We start from the raw sequence: 20,519 nt of genomic DNA, 5'->3' as shown, positions 1-20,519 counted from the left end.
ACTTCTATTTTACTTAACCATGATTCTAGCAGTAACTTTATCCAGCCACATCAATGTTAAGCATAACTTTAGTTGAATGAGGTTTGGTAGTACCGCGTTTGCGAGACCGCGCATGCGCACTCCAGCTGTGTGGACACACGTGAGAGGTGCAGAGGCGCGTGTCCATCCCGCTTGTCTCCTGTCCCCGTGGGCCTGTCCCGTGTCTGACCACGCTCACTTCATTCAGGACAAAGCTGTGGTTTGAGCCGCCGTAAAGAACTCAGGAGGAAGTGCTTCTGCTGCATGTGAGTTATACGTGAGTTAGCTCAACTTATCATCACTTTGTGCTAATGCTACACTGTCTTAGTCTTTACAAAAAGTGTTAGTTATGTGAAAAGCCAGTGTACTAAGACTTTAGACTGAACAGTTCATTCACAGTTTTGTTTTTAATGTTTGTTACACGGTGGTTTGTTACCACTTAGCAGAATGTTCCTGAATGCCAGGCATTTGTAGAGCACAATCCATAGAACCATATAAGTGTGTTTAAAAAGATGCACTGCAACAATAGTACAAACAAAAAACATACATACTCTTTATAATTGTACTAAAGAGAAGAGTGCAGATACATACACAGCTAAACAGATCTGTTTCAGCCTAGACTTTGAGTAGAGGCCTGTCTCTGTCTCACATCTTCAGGAAGAAGACAGTTTCTCCATGTTTAGTCCTGAGACTGCACAATGTCTATGGACCATCATGTTCTGTCATGGCTCTGTCCAAAGCAGATCTGCATCTAAATCATTTCTGAACATGCAGTTTGTGTTATCCCTTCCAGCCCCTCAAAAAATAATTTTCAAATGTTTTGCTTATCAACCCATTGTTGGAATGATTTCATCTTGATTTCTTGAGTGTCCAGATCAGAGGTCAGATTTAGGAAAACCTCTTCACTTTTATAGTCACCCTTGACTATGTTCTTTAAGGACAATGGTCCTTAAAGAAAATCAGCTAGTCTCACGTGTTTATTATTATTTTGGCCATCACGTTTTAACTTGATACCATCACGAAATAACGTGATTCTATCACAGGAGGAGACAAACTGCCAGTGATGGCTCGACTCTGAGCAATGACAAAGTTGTGTCGTTATGCACAGAGCTGAGGGGCCCACCTGCAGAAAACAACAAAGAGTGGTCGGGTGACTAGATGTTTGGCCTTCTAGACTGACCAGAAGAGTTGGCGACTTTGAGAAATTGTCGGTCACTTAGAAAATAACGTGATAGTATAAGGTTTTCGTAATAACTTGCACCTTTATTTCTTTGTTTTCCTTCAATCTCACGTTGTACGTGAAACCATAATGAAATAACATGATAGCATCACATCATTTCATGATAGTATCAGGTTAAAACGTGATACTGACAAAAAAGATAAAGGGAAACTGGAGGATTTATTTGAACAGCATTGCCCATGCAACACCTAAAGTACAGACACATCATTGTTTTTTTAACGAGCATGTTCTGTCTGTTTCGTCAGAGATGTCTGTGGTGCACTTCTACAGTAATGAGCCTGTCCAAGCTCGGGCTTTACAGAGGGCAGCCAAGCTCTTCCCTCAGCTGTCAATAACCACTGAGCTATGCTACAATGTGGAGCTCACAGGTCAGTTAGAAACCTGTTGTTTCGTCATAGAAAGCCTGTATTTATTATGTAAAGATGGGAGATATATTGAAACAATTATAATCTCAATTGTTGTTTTGGAGATGTACTTAATATTCTAATTTTGCATATCATTTACAATTAAAACTTAAAAAGAGACTTCTGACATCTGAGCTCACAAGTAAGAGTGTAAATGTGACATTTCTTCTCTTTTATATTTAATTTGTTATTTTTTTCTCGTTTTGTGCCATACTTGAACTTCAATCTAGGCATTTACAGACATGATTTAGCACATTCTGATTGTGAGAATATTGAAATAAATAAATACAAATTGTCAATGCTGTGTCACCCTTTTCCCACCAGGTCATTGTAATGCACCACATTTAGTGATACTATGTGCCTTTATTTCAGCAGAAACATGTGGTAAATGTAACAAAATAGATTTTCTTTCACCTGTTTCCTTTACAGGATGTGAGAATCTAAAAGATGATGAGCAGCAGATTCTGTTGTGGTTGTTTGGTCCTCCACAGCAGTCTCGGCCTCCGTCTGATAAACCCAGTCTGACGGAGCAGAGTGGAGCAACACTGGTGGAGATCGGACCAAGGTAAGTAAGACGCTGCTTTAAACCTGTTACATTTTATTATGTTTGTTTAAGATCGTAGATTTAAAGATTATTTATACTACTTATTTAAATGTATATATTTATACTTGTAGGCTGAACTTCTCCACTGCCTGGTCCACCAATACTGTGTCCATCTGTCAGAGCGTCGGTCTCACAAACGTCGCGCGCATTGAAGTGTCCCGAAGGTTCCTCATCAAGGTTTGAAATGACTCGAACACAGTGGGGGAAAAGTACTCAATTTAATTAAGTAAAAGTACAGATACTGGTGCAAAGTCTACATATAAAACTCTACTTAAGAGAAAGTACAGAAGTAAGTGTTTTTAAAATGTTACTTTTAGAGTAAAAAAATATTTTGCACAGATTTTTATAATTTTTAAAGTGCAAAATGTGGTGATGATGATGATCAAATAATTGTCTTGATTTTTTTTGTATTCTATCAGTTTTTCGTTGTTTCTACACTTTTATAATGACATACATTCATGTTTTGTCAAAGTCAAGATTTTAAACCTCAGGATGTAACAATAAACGTCAAAAAAAACCTTCTCACTCCAGTTTAAAAATGAAGGAGTAAAGAGTTCTGATTCCTGCTTTTAAATGTAGATAAGTAAAAGTAAAATGTTTCCACTGTAAAATAGTAGAAAAAACTTCAGTTGTAGTCATCTGGACTCAGTTTGGAAAAAATAGACGTTTCGACTCTCATCCAAGAGTCATTGTCAATAAAAGAATTTAGATCGAGAACTCCGATATTAATACTGTTGCGAAGCCACAGTTTTGGGGGCTATGCCTGAGAATAGCCCCAATAGCCCCAAAACTGTGGCTTCGCTATGTCGATGATACGTTTGTAACAATCAAGGAACAAGAGCTGGAAACCTTCTCTGATCACATCAATGCTGTGGACCCACATATCAGGTTTACAAGAGAAGACGCTAAGGAGAATCGCTTGGCCTTTCTTGATTGTTCCACGATCAGAGGAGAGGACGGGAAACTCCAAGTAGAAGTATATAGGAAACCTACACACACGGACCAGTATCTGCTCTTTGGCTCCAACCACCCACTACAGCACAAGCTGGGTGTGATCAGAACCTTACAACACAGAGCTCAAGGTGTGCCCACCAGCTCAGAGGGCAAGAAGAAAGAGGAAAAACATGTCCGAAATGCCCTCTCAGCCTGTGGTTACCCCGCTTGGGCTCTCAACAGAGTGAAGAGAACCAAGAAGCAGGACAAAAGGGAAACTGAACAGAGAAGGAAGGGTGTTTCTATCCCTTATGTGTCTGGCCTGTCGGAAAAACTGCAGAGAATTTTTAGACAACACGAAGTCCCTGTTTATTTTAAACCAGGAAACACTTTAAGACAAAAACTGGTTCACCCTAAGGACAAGTTGCCGACTCAAAAACAGAGCAATGTAGTTTATTCGATCCAATGCAGTGAAGAAAGCTGTAAAGAACGTTACATAGGTGAGACGAAACAGCCTCTACACAAGAGGCTTTATCAACACAGAAGAAATACAAGTTCAGGACCTCAGAGTGCCGTGCATCTCCATCTTGAAGCCTCTAATCACTCGTTTGAAGACGGTGAGGTGAAGGTTTTAAGCAGGGAGAAAAGATGGTTTGAAAGAGGAGGCAAGGAAGCTATAATGGAACACTGAACCCCTGGAAAGGTAGAGGACCAGGACATTTAGATGCTAATCAGGTACTCAGGGTGGTTGAGCCAGGGTCTCACAAAGACAAAGAGGATTCTAATAGCCCATTAAGATTCTGAATAGGCTAGCTCGGTAGATACAAGGGGGAAGTTTCTGTTGAAACAAACAACTCTTTCTACTTCAGGAAGGCTCCTCCCAATGGGCGGGTCTTACCACAGAACAGTATTAATATCGGAGTTCCCGATCTAAATTCTTTTATTGACAATGACTCTTGGATGAGAGTCGAAACGTCTAATTTTTCAAACTGAGTCCAGATGACTACAACTGAAGCTTTTTCTACTATGGAACACGCCTGGACGAATGAGGGATTACACCGACATATCCACTATAAAATGTCCTAAAGTAAAGGACGTATACCTAAACATTTTATTTAAGTACAGTACTTTTACTTTTGAATTTTGTTACTTTCAACCACTGCTCAAACACCAAAAACAATACTATAAAAATGTTTCTATTTTTGACTAAATCTGAATTTTGTCCCTCTGATCACCAGCCCTTAAATTCTGATACTGGAACAAATGAAGAGGATGTAAAGAAGCTGATCGAGTCTTTGTACGACAGTATGACCGAATGCATCTATCAAACTCCAATCACGTCCTTTGCTGTGGAGACCAAACCTCAGCCGGTTTTTGAGGTGGACATTTTGGGAGCAGGTCGGGCAGCGCTGGAAAAGGCAAATGACGATTTAGGTAAGATTTGAAACTCATTTTGTCAGGCCCCACTGTCTCCATTATTGGGTCCACTCCAAATGTCCCGCTCTCTGTGAGGAGGGGGGAGTGTCAGCTGATGTGTGACATTGAAGTCACAAGACAGAAAAGATGCTCCTCATCAACTCGCACGTGCAACGACACGTTCTTAAAGCAGTCCAAACCTCAGACACGCAGATTCACTTTGATGGAAATGTAACATGCTATTTTAGATTTACATTTAGATCAGAGATGTCAAACTCATTCTGGGCCGCGGGCCGAATTTAGACGTTCAGGCTGGGTCACGGGCCATACATAACGTAAAGAAAATAAAACGATTTATACAGCCTAGAACAGGGGTGGTCAATTATTTTCCTCCGAGGGCCATATTCGAATCCAAGCAAGGAGGGCCGGCCCGCGATCGTTGGTGTGAAAAAAAATTAAAAAATGTCATATCAAGTAAAATATCACTTTTCTGTCAGATATATTATTATATATATATATGTATTGACGTGAAATGAATTAAATAATATATCTATTGGATATATTATTTAATTCATTTCACGTCATCTTTATTAAGGATACAAGTGCAGACAGATGCTTAAGGACATTTTTTTTGTAATATCTTGGCATGTTTGGCGGGCCAGATTATAAAGACAAACGGGCCGTATGTGGGCCCACCCCTGGCCTAGTAGTAGTTATTTGTGGACACTGTTGCATGAATATGAACGCATTCTTTCACCTGCTGCAGATCTGTGCATCAGCAGCAGGAACAGAAATATGGACTTTTGATGTGATTTCTGATATGAAATGTTGATATTACAGACGTGTTTTGCTGTCGCTGCACAAACTCAAGGAGCTACACTAATCTGATGTTGTAGATTGGGTCGGTCTAGGTTTGATGTCCAAAAGTAAAGCCTCCGATTATTGATCAGGTTATGTTTCTGTCAACAACAGGTCTTGCCTTCGACTCTTGGGATCTGGACTATTACACGTCAATGTTTCAGCGAGTTCAAAGGAATCCGACAAGTGTGGAGTGCTTTGACCTGGCTCAGTCAAACAGGTGGGAGTTTTAACTTATAACCTGGAAAACCCGACCCAACATTTTGACGGAAAACGTCTTGATCAACCCGATTTTAAGATATTTCAATCGACCTTTTGTGCATCGTTATCCTTTATTTTGGTAGCGAAGGCAAGCGGGGGGAACATGCGGGGGACACGGGCGCCGCCATGTTTGTTGTGATGACACTGCTGGGCGTGTTTCAATCCCAGAATGCAATGCGCGAGGCAAATTTAAATCAAGCCACACCATGATACAGAGCGACATGTAAGGTGGCCACGACAGAAATCAACTGGCCCGAAACAATATTAGTTGCGTCCTTCATGGTCTGTTTCGATACAGACTCATATGGAGGATCGGAAGTAAGTATTTACTTGCGTTGTGCAGTGCGTTATTTCACGCCTGGGATGAAAGTTAAGCTAACTAGCGCTTTAAAATTAATCAATGTTGAGCTCTAGGAAATACCGGGTCGGTGAGTCGGCAAAATATTTGAAAAATAAAAGAATTTGACGTTTTTTTTAAGGAAATGCTGATATTCGTGTTAGAGTCGGCTGATTTAAACCGGGTCGGTCGGGTTACGGCAAACAGACATTATTTTGCTCAGCCTAAGAACAAATCAAATGAATAGAAAATCCCCTGGTTGAAAAAAAAAAAAAGGTAAAATGTTTTGGCAATTTATAATAAAAACAACATTATTCTGACTTTTTGCCCCTCATTTCCTGCAGCGAGCACAGCCGGCACTGGTTCTTCCGCGGCCGAATGCTGATCGATGGAGAGGAGCAGACGGACACTCTCTTCAGTCTCATCATGGACACACAGCGACACTCAAACCCAAACAACATCATCAAGTTTTGTGACAACAGCAGGTGAGGAAGAGTGTGCAAAATGAAAATTAGGCCTGATCGAATCAATTGAGAAGTACGTCGACCCCCAGAAACCGTCCAATAATGGGCTCTTAAACCCCCAGAAACCGTCCAATAATGGGCTCTTAAGTAATTATAAGTTTACACATCTTAAAACGCACTCGAACACAAGGGAATCCAGAAATTCACTAAAAATGAGTTTTGGGCTGACCGATACTCAATATTGATACTGACGGAGGTATCAAAAATATCAATACTTAAAATGTCTCCAAAAATAGCTGTTTTGTAATACATTTTGTTTATATTTTTGTAATACATTATCTTTTACATATGTGTATACATCTACTCACATTCACTTGAGGTGAGCTGCAGTTGTATATGGTATGTACTGATTCTGCTGTGCATGTGTGTCTTCAGTGGTATCAAAGGGGTGGAGCTGGACTGTTTGTACCCTAAAGATCCGTCCCAGGCCAGTCTGTATGAGACGCGACACTCCCTCCGACACGTCATCTTCACCGCAGAAACGCACAACTTTCCAACAGGTTTAGCAGCAAAACTAATGTCTCTTAATGTTAGGGCAAATTCATGTCCCCTATTATAACTAAATTTAACATCAAATTGAGAAAATACTGCAATCTGATTTGTCTTTTTAAAGGTGCGCTTTGTGGTGGGGGTCATTGATTTGCCTGGAATGTTTCACTGTATGGCATTAAATGTATCTCTCCATGAAGAGAAGCAGACAATTTAACTTGAGTTTGACAAGCCCACGCACCATAACACTCCATTGTGTTTTTTAGCAATAAAAACTCCTGTTACATGACTGGTTTAATGTCATACTGTGGAACTTTTCATTTAATAACAAGGAGACTCGTTTACTGATGTAGCAACACAGTTCTTCTTGTAGAAATGTCCTCTTCTACTTGTAGGTGTTGCTCCCTTCAGTGGAGCCACTACAGGCACAGGGGGTCGTATCAGGGACGTCCAGAGTGCAGGGCAGGGGGGTCATGTCATCGCAGGGACCGCTGGATACTGCTTTGGAAACCTGCACATCCCAGGTCAGTCGGTGGTAAAAACACTTTTTGCCATTTTAACCTAATTGACTTCACATTTGCACAATCTTATTTTTATACAGGATAATTTGTCAGTATTATTGCTTGCTCGTTATGAATGCGATCTTGTTGTGTAGGCTACACACTGCCCTGGGAGTGCACAGGAGCGGGTTGGGATTATCCTTCCAGCTTTGCCTCTCCGCTGCAGGTGGCGATAGAAGCCAGTGATGGGGCCTCAGATTATGGCAACAAGTTTGGAGAGCCTGTCCTGTCGGGTATGGAACAGATTCAAAGTAGATTTTGAGATTTCTATTTCGATATTGGTAGAAAGAATAGTGAATTCTCTTGTTTAAAAAAAAAAAAAAAGAAATTTTAAGCTTTTGTATTCATTTATGTTTTGCTGTACAATGCATGTTTGTAATGTAGTTACTTTTGACAATATGATTTGTTTTTGAATTGTTTTTTTACATACCACAATTTTTGATATCTTAAGGGGATAGTGGCTATAATATTACATTTATTAACGACTATAAAGCAGTTTACTCTGCAATTCCGTAACTGCTATCTTTATTGGTGGTTATGTGTTTCGTTTTAGACTCCTTGACACTAAATATATTATCTGTAGGTTTCGCTCGTTCCTTCGGGATGCGGCTGGCAAACGGCGAGCGCAGAGAGTGGATCAAACCGATTATGTTCAGCGGTGGCATCGGGTCCATTGAGGATGCCCATATAAAGAAGGAGGAAGCGGAGACGGGTAACTCTTGACTGGGAAAGATGTTCTATTTTTATGCACAACAATCAAAGCTCTAGATCAATGACTCACCGCTGCCCCCCCCGCTGTTTCTGCCAATCAGGGATGGCGGTGGTGAAGATCGGAGGCCCCGTTTACAGGATCGGTGTGGGAGGTGGAGCTGCTTCATCTGTGCAAGTACGAAACCACAAGAAACACAGGAAGTCACAGTGACGTTTGGTATATATGAAATAATGTGCAGTATTGTTAGAAAATCTGACTGACGGGTTGAAAATATTCACCCCAGAAAAAGATATGTCCATAAAAACCTACATGTGATTCATCTTGATACAACAAACATCTTAATTGTATAAAAAAGAGAAGATTTTTTTTTTTTTTTTTTTTTTTTTTGGTATGAACAACCTTTAGTATATTATTATTATTTTGTGTAGAAAACAATCCTGTAATGACACATTTATTCATTTATACATTTTGTTATTTTATTATGTCACTATAGAGCTTTTCTGAATGTTTAAGTACATTGTGGTATGACGCATGTATCAATTTGTAGATATTTTATTTGGTCCGCTTCAGTTCTTCTCTTAAATTTGCAAATTGCCCTTTTTATTACACCGACCTCTAAATGGAGGCGCACCAGATGAATTGGATGTTGCGTGCGTTCAGGTGCAGGGCGACAACTCCAGTGACCGGGACCTTGGAGCGGTGCAAAGAGGCGACGCCGAGATGGAGCAGAAGATGAACCGAGCGCTCAGGGCGTGTTTGGAGAGGCGCGAGGGAAACCCCATCTGCAGCATTCACGACCAGGGCGCCGGAGGAAACGGTGACACGAACGCCATAAACATGACATGAGCAATGAAGCGGTGGTTAAGGGAGTTATTATTTTCTTGTACACGAAGAACACGGATAATTCCATCACAATGAAAGTAACCCCTTCCGGGCTTCATATTAAATGTATTTCTAGTATTAGGAAAGCTGTGGTATTTTATGAAAACGTTTGTCTCATTCATCCGTCAACATTTAATCCTTGTCATTTTTAGGTAATGTGCTGAAAGAGCTGAGTGAACCGGCTGGAGCTGTGATTTACTGTAGTAAGTTTAAGGTAATCATCCGTGGCATATATAATCTATACATTATTCATTTCACTGTGACATTTTGTGTTTTACATACACCTTTTTTGATGAAATATATTGAACAGGCGGGTGAAATATAAATATAATTTCAATTTCAAAATACTTTTTCTTCCGGGTTTCCCAAAAACGCACCGGGGGGGAGGGAGTAACAGTAGATTTAGCGTGTTTTGCATCGGTAGAACTGACGCTTCTAAGTGTGCACTCTTAGTCACGGCAAAACGCGCTGGAGAAAATGTGGGTTTAAAATGTGTATTTGCGATATTAAGGCGCGCAGCAGACAGGGAAACGGGCGCGCTCTCCCTGGCCGCGCGCAGGGACGGACCCGCTCAATGCTTTCCAAAATAAATGACTCCCGCAGGATTTTGGTGTACAATTGCTTCACGCGCTCTTATCTTTTGACTTAATACCGGTTTTTATATTTCATTTAATGCTATTTTGCGTTGTCGGCGGTACTTCATTAAAACAAATTGATAATAATTTTATTTATATTGTAGAAATCAATAGTCTAAGTGCGGCGGATCCGTAAACAAAGTAATAAAATGACTGCGACCTAAACAGCAACTGTGATGCTGCTAACGTTTTGGCCTCATTCAAACTGCCTCAGTGCACTGGCCCTAAATGGTGGTGTTTTAGACTAAATGTCATATTATGTGCAAAAATTAGATGAATCAAATTAAACTCTGTCATCATTTAAATTGTCTTTTCCTCATAATTCTTGTAGAAAGGAGACCCGACGTTGAGCGTGTTGGAGCTTTGGGGGGCGGAGTACCAGGAGAGCAACGCTTTACTGCTGCGTTCCTCAGACAAAGACTTCCTGGAGAGGGTCTGTGTGCGGGAGAAGTGTCCCGTCGACTTTGTGGGGAACATCACAGGAGATGGCAAGGCACGTTTCAGCCCTGATCAATAAGTGCACATAGGTCTTGTTAAATCAATGCACTTTTATGTTCAGAGCTTATCGACGTGAACTTAAAAGTGCATTGATTTATCCACTCTACTTCTAATCTATTATGCCCTCATAGATTACACTGGTGGATGATGAAGAGGAGGTCAATGGAGGCCGCCGTCCCGTTGACCTGCAGCTCGAGTGGGTTTTGGGGAAGATGCCGCAGAAAGACTTTAAGATGGAGCGTGTGAGCCCAAAACACAAGCCTCTGGTTCTTCCAGAGGAGCTTTCAGTGAGAGAGGCGCTGGACAGAGTGCTGCGTTTGCCCGCCGTGGCGTCAAAGCGGTATCTCACCAACAAGGTCAGTATAACGTTTTGGGAGGAAAACCAAACTGCATACTCGAGGTGAATTTGTCTTGGTCTTCTTGCTGCTGTCACTTGACTCTCTTAAACATTAGACAATTAGAAATATTTCAATAAATATGTATTAAGGTTTACAAAATGGTAAGTATTTGTGAGTGTCAGAACCTTTAAGCCTTTGGTACTGATAACTGCTTAAAATGAATATTTAAAGTTTAAAAAATGTATTATTTTGAGAGCTCTATGTTGTTGATCTGCCATGATTATAGTTTTATATTTTAGACTCATTTAGGTACAATGTTGTCACTTTTACAAAGCCGTATCATTCTGGTTCAACCTTTCCTTTACCTTCATTGCATTTCATTGACATTGTTAATATGTTTTTCATGTTATTCAAATGATCCAGTGTGTAATAAACCTCATAATGTTATGTTTGTTTGCTGTTCTTCAGGTGGACCGGTCTGTCACTGGGCTCGTGGCGCAGCAGCAGTGTGTGGGTCCGCTGCACACGCCGTTGGCTGACGTCGCTGTGGTCGCACTGTCTCCGTTTGGCCTGGAGGGGGCGGCGACGGCCATCGGAGAGCAGCCCATCAAAGGCCTGGTCAACTCTGCAGCTGGGGCCCGCATGGCTGTGGGAGAGGCCCTCACTAACCTGGTGTTTGCCAAAGTTACTGATCTGAAGGTGAAATAAGTTCTATTATAGCAATTTATTAGCATCAGATGTCAAGCATAATATTCCCATAACTAAAAATACATGCAGTTCAGTAGTTTTTTTTCACATTCTCATGTCACTTACTATGTTCACATCTTAACCAGTTTATTGCATGGTGTGCCGAAGCCTTACACTGCTACAATTCTTTACAAAGACATTATGGTCTGAAAAATGCATGGTCTATTTTTCTCTTATGAGTAAAACAGATTGGAAAAAAATAACAAGACAAAGAAACGGCGCAAATTTCTGCAGAATCAACAAGCAAAGCACTGAGCTCCAAATATGCAGTAAAAAGTTATAGATTTTGGGACATCCAAGAACCGTCTTCTGTATTTGAGATATCGCAATTGGAAGGTCCCGATATTGGGTGTACTCTATGGACTGGTCCCAGACCCTACAAAAAGTGGGATGCGCTACCTTGCTCGGGAATAATAATATATTGTATTGAAAGGGAACACGGTTATATCAGCATTTCTCCTGTCTGAATTTACTTGTTTTCGTAGGATGTGAAGTGCAGTGGGAACTGGATGTGGGCTGCTAAGTTGCCCGGTGAGGGGGCGTGTCTGTGGGACGCCTGCAGAGCCATGTGTGAGGTGATGGAGCAGCTGGGCGTGGCCATTGATGGGGGCAAGGACTCTCTGAGTATGGCTGCCAGAGTGGGAGAGGAGACGGTGAAGGCCCCAGGTAAAACTCTTTGGACAGTTTGTGTACAGGGCTCAGAGCAGTAAAAGAAATAAAACTTATGATTTATTCTAGTGACAGTTATCCTGATCTATATCAAATTCTTTCATGTTCATTTATTGACATTTCTCATTTTCTGACCCTCATCTCAAGCATTATGTGATGTCATCTGAAACTTTGCAACATTTTTATCAAAGTTGTGCCAATAAATTAAAAGACTTCTATTCTGTTTTAGGGGCTTTGGTTATTTCAGCCTACGCCGTTTGTCCTGATATCACTGCTACTGTTACGCCTGACCTAGAGGACCCCGATGGCAAAGGTAACTCACCTGTACTCACAGCTTTTAACTGTTTTATTTTATGAGTTGAATGAGCACTATAACACACTTGTAGTAATTGTAGTAACTGAATTAAAAAAAAATGTCCGGTGTCCTGTCTCTAGGCGTGTTGCTGTGGGTTCCTCTGAGTCCAAACCACCATCGTTTGGGAGGCTCAGCTTTGGCTCAGTGCTACGCTCAGCTCGGGGACTGTTCTCCTGATCTGGACCAGCCGCAGCTCCTCTCAGCCTGCTTCAGCACCACACAGACACTCATCACTGGTCAGATATCTCTACTTATAATGTGACGTTTATACTGTAGATTCTCTATGGGTTTTGTTTTATGACGTCACCAAAGATCCAAGCTCTCACTGGGGTGACTATGCCCCCTGCTGGGCGATGGTGAAGCATACATTTTACAGATAACACTTATGAATGAATACTGTGTACCTGAAAATGAACCACGTACATTATCTCCGGTACAAATGTGTGTTTCAGATCGTTTGCTGAGCGCCGGGCATGATGTCAGTGATGGAGGCCTGATTTCCTGTGTTCTGGAGATGGCCTTTGCAGGGAACCGAGGAGTTGACGTGGAGTTGTCCTCACGTGGGGCTGGAGGTGAGTGATCCACTATCCTTTTTATTTTAAATTCATGTAAGATGTTTGTAGTTTCGGTATGTACAACATGGCCAAACGTCAGATATGTTCTTTGTTCTGGTTCAGTGATGGAGCTGTTGTTCAGTGAGGAGCTCGGTCTGGTCCTGGAGGTTTCTCAGAATGACGTTGAAACAGTTTGTCAGAGATATACCAGTGCAGGTGTGCAATGCCATCAGATTGGAAAAACATTGGGCTTTGGACCCAATTCAAAGGTGAGATAAAGACAATTGTATTATTTTAATTTCACAATGTATTTATGAAGGTTAAAACATGAACCACAAGTCTTAAGAATACGATTACAAATGTTCACAATCTGTTGAATAATCTCTGTCTTAATCTCTACATTACTCATAAACCTTTGTTTCATTTCAATGTATGGACATCTTTTTAAATATGAAATAGATTGTAAAAGAAGGTGTATTCAGTGACTGTGACTGGTCTTGTTTTCCCCGTAGGTCCGCGTGTGTGTGGATGGACGGGAGGTGCTGGAAGAGCGCCTCCCTGAACTCAGAGGAGTTTGGGAGGACACCAGTTTCCATCTCGAGTGTCTTCAGGCCAATGAGCTGTGTATTAAACAAGAAGAGGAGGGGCTCTCCAGGAGGACGCAGCCGTACTTTAAACTGAGCTTTAATCCCGCCGAAGTGCCTGCCATCGTGCAACTTTGTAAGATACTGTATTACTGAAATATTTTGTCACCTTTTCATACTACAGAGTTATTGTGCCTTTTGCAGCTTAGTAAATGCTGTTGTGGCACGTTGTAGGTGAGGGACTGCCTCGTGTGGCTGTGGTGCGAGAGGAGGGCAGTAATGGAGACAGAGAAATGTCCGTGTCTCTGTTTATGGCAGGATTTGAGGTAAATCCAAGAACAAAACTCCCCATTGTTTTAGCATCTATTGACCAAATTTCACAGCAACTTTGACCTTGTGGTATTTCCAAGACACGGGCAATACTTTAAGTCATACTAATGTGTAAAAGTAGTTTAAAAGCCATAATAATTCTAGTGACTTGTCGATTCATTTATTATACAGATCTAGATATATTTTATTATTTAAAAGTGTTTTCATGTTTTACAGATTTGGGATGTCACGATGCAGGACCTCTGTTCTGGCTCTTTAACCCTGGACCCGTTCAAAGCAGTGGTGTTCGTGGGAGGATTTAGCTATGCCGATGTCCTGGGATCAGCTAAAGGTAGGAAGCAAAAACAATCGCAATCATTTAGCATTTTTTTTGTACTCTTAAGAAATGTTTTCATATTTGTTTCAGGTTGGGCTGCCACAGTTGCATACAACCCAAAAGCGAAGGCTGAATTTGACCGTTTCCGGCAGAGAAGCGACACTCTCAGTTTGGGCGTCTGTAATGGCTGCCAGCTTCTTGCTTTGTTGGGTTGGGTGGGTGAGACAGACAATGGCACAGGTAAGACACTGGAATGCACCTGAGATTATACCGTATAATGTGTGTATAAAACCACAGTAATAAATACAAATATCACTGGTGATATTTACAGCAGGCTTAATTCATTCTTAAAACCCTGTATAAAACTAAGACTGGCACGGAACCCACTGACTGATTCCTCCTTGTCTCATTTGCAGACTCTGACGTGGTACTTACCCATAATAAGTCTGGCAGGTTTGAGTCGCGTTTTGTCAGTGTCGGGATCGAGAAATCCCAGTCCGTGTGGCTCCAGGGCATGGAGGGGTCAGCCCTGGGTGTGTGGGTTGCTCATGGAGAAGGTACAGTCAGTTTACTCCCTATGACAATCATTTGATCACATAGTTGTCACTTCATGTGTCTGTGATGCTTTTATAATATTGGTTTCACATAGTCTCACATTCATTGTGAAATGGCATGAATACTTACTGAGAAAGCACTATAATAATTTTGATAATTTACCGTTTCTGTTACAATTACTTTTTTCAGGTCTGATGCAGTTCTCCAGCCCTGAAGCACTTGAGCGGATCGTGCCTGCAGGCCTGGCCCCCCTCCGTTACCTTGACGACGCGGGACGTCCCACACAGGAATACCCTCTGAACCCTAACGGCTCTCCCCTGGGTATCGCTGGCCTGTGTTCCCCCGATGGCAAACACCTCGCCATGATGCCCCACCCTGAGAGGTGCACCCTGGGGTGGCAGTGGCCCTGGGCCCCGAGGGACTTCAGGAGCACGCTCAAGCCGTCCCCATGGTTGCGAATGTTCAACAACGCAGCGGCCTGGTGCAGCAACACAACGTCATGTTAATTGTATGTTTACGTAAAAAAAAAAAAAAAAATGTTTATATTGAAATTTCCATGTACTTGAGCTTTTCTACCATCATTTTAACTCTAATCTAAAAATGGATTAGCTACTGAATAATAATTAAACTACTTAACAAATAACCTCCTGCGTCATTGTATTATATGTAGACATAATTGGCCTAATACAATCACAAACGCAATGTACCACTTGTAGAGCACTAAAACTTAAGTTCCTACAAATGTTTAAGGTTGCGATCGTTCATGAAAGGATGCAAAGGCAATAAAAACTTTATTAAATATAATTAAATAAGTATATTTACAAACCTCACTGTTACCCAGTAGTGGACTAAACACTTTAACATGATACAGGATGATGGATCATGTTAACATTTGACTAGGCCTTATAAACACTTGAGCTATCTTAACTTGTACCACTTTAATATTCATAGCAGCAAAACATTTACAATCCTCAATCATAAACTATAGTGAATTCCCAATGACCGTGCGAGTTGCTGCTGCTGCTTGACTTCTCTGTGGCACCATCTGCTGGTTCACATTAATGACACAGATCAGTAACAGGAAGACTGCCACCAAATCATCCAGAACGCCCAGGAGCCCGCACAGGAAGGGGTCAGACTGTAGGGGCCCCGCAGAGGACGACGGGACAGTCTCAAGAGAAGGGGAAGAGATGGACACCACCTTCCCAATACAGCACAGTGCGACTCGGAAGAAGAACAACCCGAGCAAACCCCCCATAGTGCCCAGACCACGGGCCATTAACTGCAGCAGGAGAGGGGCGTCGCACAGGTAGTCTGACATCTGAAGCAGAGGACAGAAAAGAATGTCAACTTCATCATTTTCACTTGCATTATGAGTATTATGCCTTACATAATCGTCACCTTTTGAGCCATTTAAGTGAGCTCAACGCATTTGTTATAACACATGTACCATGCCAATAGGAATGTTTAGTTTTTAAGGGCGTGTGGGGGTGTGTCAGTATCAGGTGACAACGGAGGGCTTTATTTTTCATGTCACTCATGTCATTTCTCCCTTTATTATTTACTCAGAATCTTCTTTTTGCACACAGCATATAATGTCTCGTGCAGTAATTCCCTCATTCATTTCGGGAACAGTTATGCCTATCGCAGGTGTTCTTCTCTGATCTTGGAGGTGGGATGAGTTGTACATAAGGTGTACATTTTCAGTGCTTCTAAGGTTCTTATTCAAATAAATTCATTTTCAAATTGCCCACTAACCGTTCTTGGAGCTCCCGAGTATCTTCTGTTGTAGTTTGTGATTTCTCCCAGAACTTCTTTTGACTGTTGATCCAATCGGCTTTCACTGAACAAGTGACACAGCGCACTGACCTGTGAACACCACGCATCATAAGTATGTATACACTGCATTTTTAATAATAAAGGGAATGAATAATACATACAGAAACATGAGGTGAATTCTGTTTTATATAATATAAAAATAAATGTTCTAGCCACAGTGAATTAAAAAAAATATTTCTACCTTTTTGTCTTTATCTAAAATGTGAACATAAATCATAATACTTAACATGTAAAATAATGAACAGTACATCCACAACTATTTTATAAAGACAATCTAACCCTCTGTTGTTATTCTGTACAACAGAGGGTACATGTCCTGCTCACTAACATGTCCCTGTGTTATTACTGTCAGTTCTACACAACACGTGTTAAACATTTGCTTGATATTATTAAGTACCTTTTGTCTGCAGAGAGGACAGCTGATTGCATCTAACCATGAGCCGTGTCTCCAGTACGCGATCAGACAGGGAGCTGCAGCCAGACAAAACACCATGTTGTAAAAGCAGCAATAGAAATAGTTTGGAGAGTAATAAAAGTGTTACAAGTGTGCCTCATGCAACATTTCATCATCACTAATAATCGGAGCTTGGGGTCAAGGTGACACAGAAAGGACCAAGCATGTGACAAATGATACTTTGACCACACCTTTAAATGTTCTGCAACTCACAATGACAATGAAAGTCCACAGAATTTCCCTCCCAGTTAATATCTTCTTACTGAGCATAGACGAGTCTGATAAGACACCCAGTTAGTGCCTGACAATGGTGGAAACAATTTGTTCAATATGTCCTTTTAAAAAGCTTATTTTAGATACAAAATAATAACTGTGTCTTGGTATTGTTCCTTTGTCCAATATTTTTACACCAGATCTAAACTTTTTGAAAACTGGAAAGAAATTCTTGTAACTAAAATAAAAAAAAAATAAAACATATTAAATTATTACCAATTACAAACGCAATTTCTTCATAACATTCTTCCCATATGACCTTAAAGTATGTTTTGTAGGTGAAGCGGTTAATATTAAGTCTCACAATTAGATAAAAATGCCGATGTATTGATCCAAGTCTCATGTGCGAAAAGTCAACAGTGTTTGGACTAAATGAAAGGTTTGTTTACCACAGAATAAGTGTCCACAGTTTGTGTTCACGGGGAGAGATGGAGCCTGGAGACACACAGGACACAGGGAATCTCTTTGGGCTGCAGCCGTGCAAGCGTTTGAATCCTAAAAGGGGCAAATGGGAATAGAAAAGTGTTAATGTTTCAATGTGTCAACGATTGTGAGGACATAAAATGGGTGCTGCACAGTCCGGAAGGGTGTTGTCACCTTATGGCAGTTCATGTGGGCTGATGCAGAACTGGTCGGTGCAAACATTGAGGATTTGAAGGAAACTCTTTGCCACAGAAGCACTGCCTCTTCAAAGCACCCGCACCAGCTACAACGTGACATTAAAAGTACCGGTTAATGTCAACTCCTGCCAGTCCGCTTGAGAAAAGAAGTGTAAGATGTGCTGTTTTGCTGATGCTGGTGGATGAGATCAAATTCTTCAGCACATCAGTGGGTCGCAGTGTGTTTCAAAGCACAGTTAAGGTTATTCGTAAAAGCTTGTGAACACATTCTGAGCTGGTACAATGTCAAAATCACACAATTATAGTAAAGTTGTTTTGTAACATTTCTAAACACAACAAGCAAGAGGTTCTTATTATTATTAACTCAAAGTAAGTCATTTTCGGGATGTAATTTGGGGCTTTATGAAACAAATACCACGATGTGTTGATTTCCCTTCATCCAGCCCTCAACAGTCCAACATTTCACATTATTATATGCCATTATATCATGACTTACCTGGTCGGTGAAGTGCATACGAGCATTGGAGAAGGCTGAGGTGAGAAGGCAGCAGATCTTGTGTGTCTCCTAGCAGGAAGTTAAACAGAGGCAAACATCATCACCCGACAAAATAAATGGGAACTAGAGGTTAATCATCAACTATCAGCCAGTTCAGATGTCAATACAGAGATCTTTCTTAAGCTCACGCCACCACTTTTTCCCCAACAGGTGTGAAGCACATGGAAGAATACAGAAGTGCGCTCTGCTGTGCTTTATGACCATTTACACGTGAAAGATTGTCTTCTGCCAAATCTGTGCCAAGCCTTTCCCACAGCTACAACTGGGTTCGGTTTGACCTCACCAATCATTTACCGAACGTTTGCCAACTGTCTGCTTCACCACTGCAGAGGTGGGAAATAGTCAAGATTACTGCACGGTGGCAAAGGCGGTTAGCGCTCTTGCCTCCCAAGAAGGAGATCATGGGTTCGATTCCCGGACCAGATCACATCACATGATCTCTCTGGGTGGAGTCTGCATGTTCTCCCCGTGTTACCGTGGGTTCTCTCCGGGTTCTCCGGCTTCCTCCCACCGTCCAAAGACATGCATGTGTTAGGTAAAATTGGTGACTCTAAATTGGCCCTAGTGAATGAATGTGAGCGTGAACTGTCTGTAATGTCTATGTCTCTGTGTTGGCCCTGCGACAAGTTGGCCACTGTCCAGGGTGTACCCCGCCTAAGGCCCGAAGTCACTGGGATAGGCTCCAGTCACCCGCGACCCCGAAAGGGAACAAGCGGTAGAAAATGGATGGATGGATGGACTTTTAGCCTTTCCACATACATTTGATTGTAGCCTGAGAGGTGCTCGTACGATCTCCACATGCACTCTGTGTCCCGGGGCAACACACATCACCAACCGCCTGATGGGACGAGCCAATGACTGCTTTTATGACTGAAGGGTGTTTACAAAAGTGTTATAAAAGACTAATAAGACCATTTAAGTTCAAAGTTGGTGTTGTTGGAGATTTTGCTGTGTGCAAAGTAAGAAGTGCTGGTGGAATATGGTCTTTACCTTCATTCACTGTGAAAGTCAGGTCAGGAATATCTTCACAAATCTTGACATTGTAGGTTCAGATCAGCTCAGGTGAAGTCACTTTGGGGCATTTAAAAATAGCTGTGTTGAGTCACTATAAACAGCCCGACACACTGCCCCGGTCAACAGAGAAGCAAAGTCCAGTGGCGGGTCAAATGCAGCTGCGGATTCATTCTGATTGGTGCAACTACTTAGCTCTGAGAATGAAATGAGAATGAGCAAAAGAGCATCCAGTGAAATGTACAATGATTCATGAATGTATTTATTGAACAAATCTGAACTCTTTAAAGGGGAAATATGATGTAAATGCAACTTTTATGAGCTTTGACCTCTTTGTGCAGCTCCCTCGTCATTAACTTCCGTAACTCAAAGTTTGACTCTGATTGATTCATGTTTGGGTAATCAGCTCTGCATTTGAGTCTGTTTTTACCCATATCTCAGCCCTGATCTGTATTTGCTTATGATTAAAACTTCAGGTCCTCCATTTTTAATGTAGGATTCTAAAATTAAACATTGCCATTTTCAACAAAAAAACAAACAAAAACATATAAGAGGTGGTTCAGTTTTGCAGGATTGAACAATAATGTGTGATGTGTATGAGAAATGTGTGTGACACTAGCTCACTTTGATTCATGATATATACAGCAAATATTGTCCAACGAGTCTATTTTTCTCTATAGCCTATATATATATATATATATATATATATATATATATATATATATATATATATATATATATATATATATATATATATATAAAACACACTTAGATCATCTCTACGGGAAATTATTCAACCTCAAGAAAAGCTTTATAAGTTCCCGTTACAGTAATAAAAAGGCAGCTTCTGATTGGTTGAGTCTTGGTTCATGAGCTGTCAATCTTAAATGTCTCCAATCTCATTGGTCAGATTAAAGCCCCAGTGATCGCAGCGCCGCTGAGACGTG

At 41.2% G+C, this 20,519-nt stretch overlaps 2 protein-coding genes across 2 annotated transcripts; one reads left to right on the top strand and one right to left on the bottom strand.

The window, feature by feature from the left end:
- Positions 1-182: 182 nt before the first annotated feature.
- pfas (phosphoribosylformylglycinamidine synthase) lies at positions 183-15,462 on the top strand. The gene is made up of 28 exons (XM_072438317.1): positions 183-284; positions 1,504-1,626; positions 2,092-2,227; positions 2,338-2,443; positions 4,438-4,633; positions 5,588-5,693; positions 6,416-6,556; positions 6,971-7,095; positions 7,480-7,608; positions 7,740-7,877; positions 8,228-8,356; positions 8,457-8,530; positions 9,017-9,173; positions 9,391-9,452; positions 10,205-10,366; positions 10,503-10,727; positions 11,178-11,408; positions 11,942-12,122; positions 12,355-12,438; positions 12,561-12,716; positions 12,933-13,052; positions 13,158-13,303; positions 13,547-13,754; positions 13,853-13,944; positions 14,165-14,279; positions 14,355-14,504; positions 14,681-14,821; positions 15,009-15,462. Exons 2-28 carry the CDS (start codon positions 1,506-1,508, stop codon positions 15,323-15,325), a joined length of 3,948 nt encoding a protein of 1,315 aa, XP_072294418.1. The 5' UTR covers positions 183-284; positions 1,504-1,505; the 3' UTR covers positions 15,326-15,462.
- Positions 15,463-15,759: 297 nt separating this feature from the next.
- Positions 15,760-18,695, bottom strand: LOC140353938 (E3 ubiquitin-protein ligase RNF170). Its single transcript, XM_072438734.1, has 6 exons — positions 18,502-18,695; positions 17,983-18,091; positions 17,775-17,880; positions 17,056-17,129; positions 16,578-16,688; positions 15,760-16,140 (listed from the first exon to the last, which is right to left on the bottom strand). The coding sequence occupies exons 1-6, from the start codon at positions 18,525-18,527 to the stop codon at positions 15,802-15,804; spliced, it is 765 nt and encodes a 254-aa protein (XP_072294835.1). The 5' UTR covers positions 18,528-18,695; the 3' UTR covers positions 15,760-15,801.
- Positions 18,696-20,519: the final 1,824 nt, after the last annotated feature.

The sequence above is a fragment of the Eucyclogobius newberryi genome, unplaced genomic scaffold (assembly GCF_026437365.1).
Source record: "Eucyclogobius newberryi isolate DKJ021-1_F unplaced genomic scaffold, fEucNew1.0.hap1 SCAF_9, whole genome shotgun sequence".
Lineage (NCBI taxonomy): Eukaryota > Metazoa > Chordata > Actinopteri > Gobiiformes > Gobiidae > Eucyclogobius > Eucyclogobius newberryi.
This window is presented reverse-complemented; position numbering and strand designations above follow the sequence as displayed.

Coding starts and splice junctions, on each gene's coding strand:
- pfas (XM_072438317.1), top strand. CDS start 1,506: ATGTCTGTGGTGCACTTCTACAGTAATGAGCCTGTCCAAGCTCGGGCT. Junction 2,444..4,437: donor CCCGAAGGTTCCTCATCAAG/GTTTGAAATGAC, acceptor TCTGATCACCAG/CCCTTAAATTCTGATACTGG. Junction 10,728..11,177: donor AGCGGTATCTCACCAACAAG/GTCAGTATAACG, acceptor GCTGTTCTTCAG/GTGGACCGGTCTGTCACTGG.
- LOC140353938 (XM_072438734.1), bottom strand. CDS start 18,527: ATGCTCGTATGCACTTCACCGACCAG. Junction 17,881..17,982: donor CCCACATGAACTGCCATAAG/GTGACAACACCC, acceptor TGCCCCTTTTAG/GATTCAAACGCTTGCACGGC. Junction 17,130..17,774: donor CTGTGGACACTTATTCTGTG/GTAAACAAACCT, acceptor GTCTGGCTGCAG/CTCCCTGTCTGATCGCGTAC.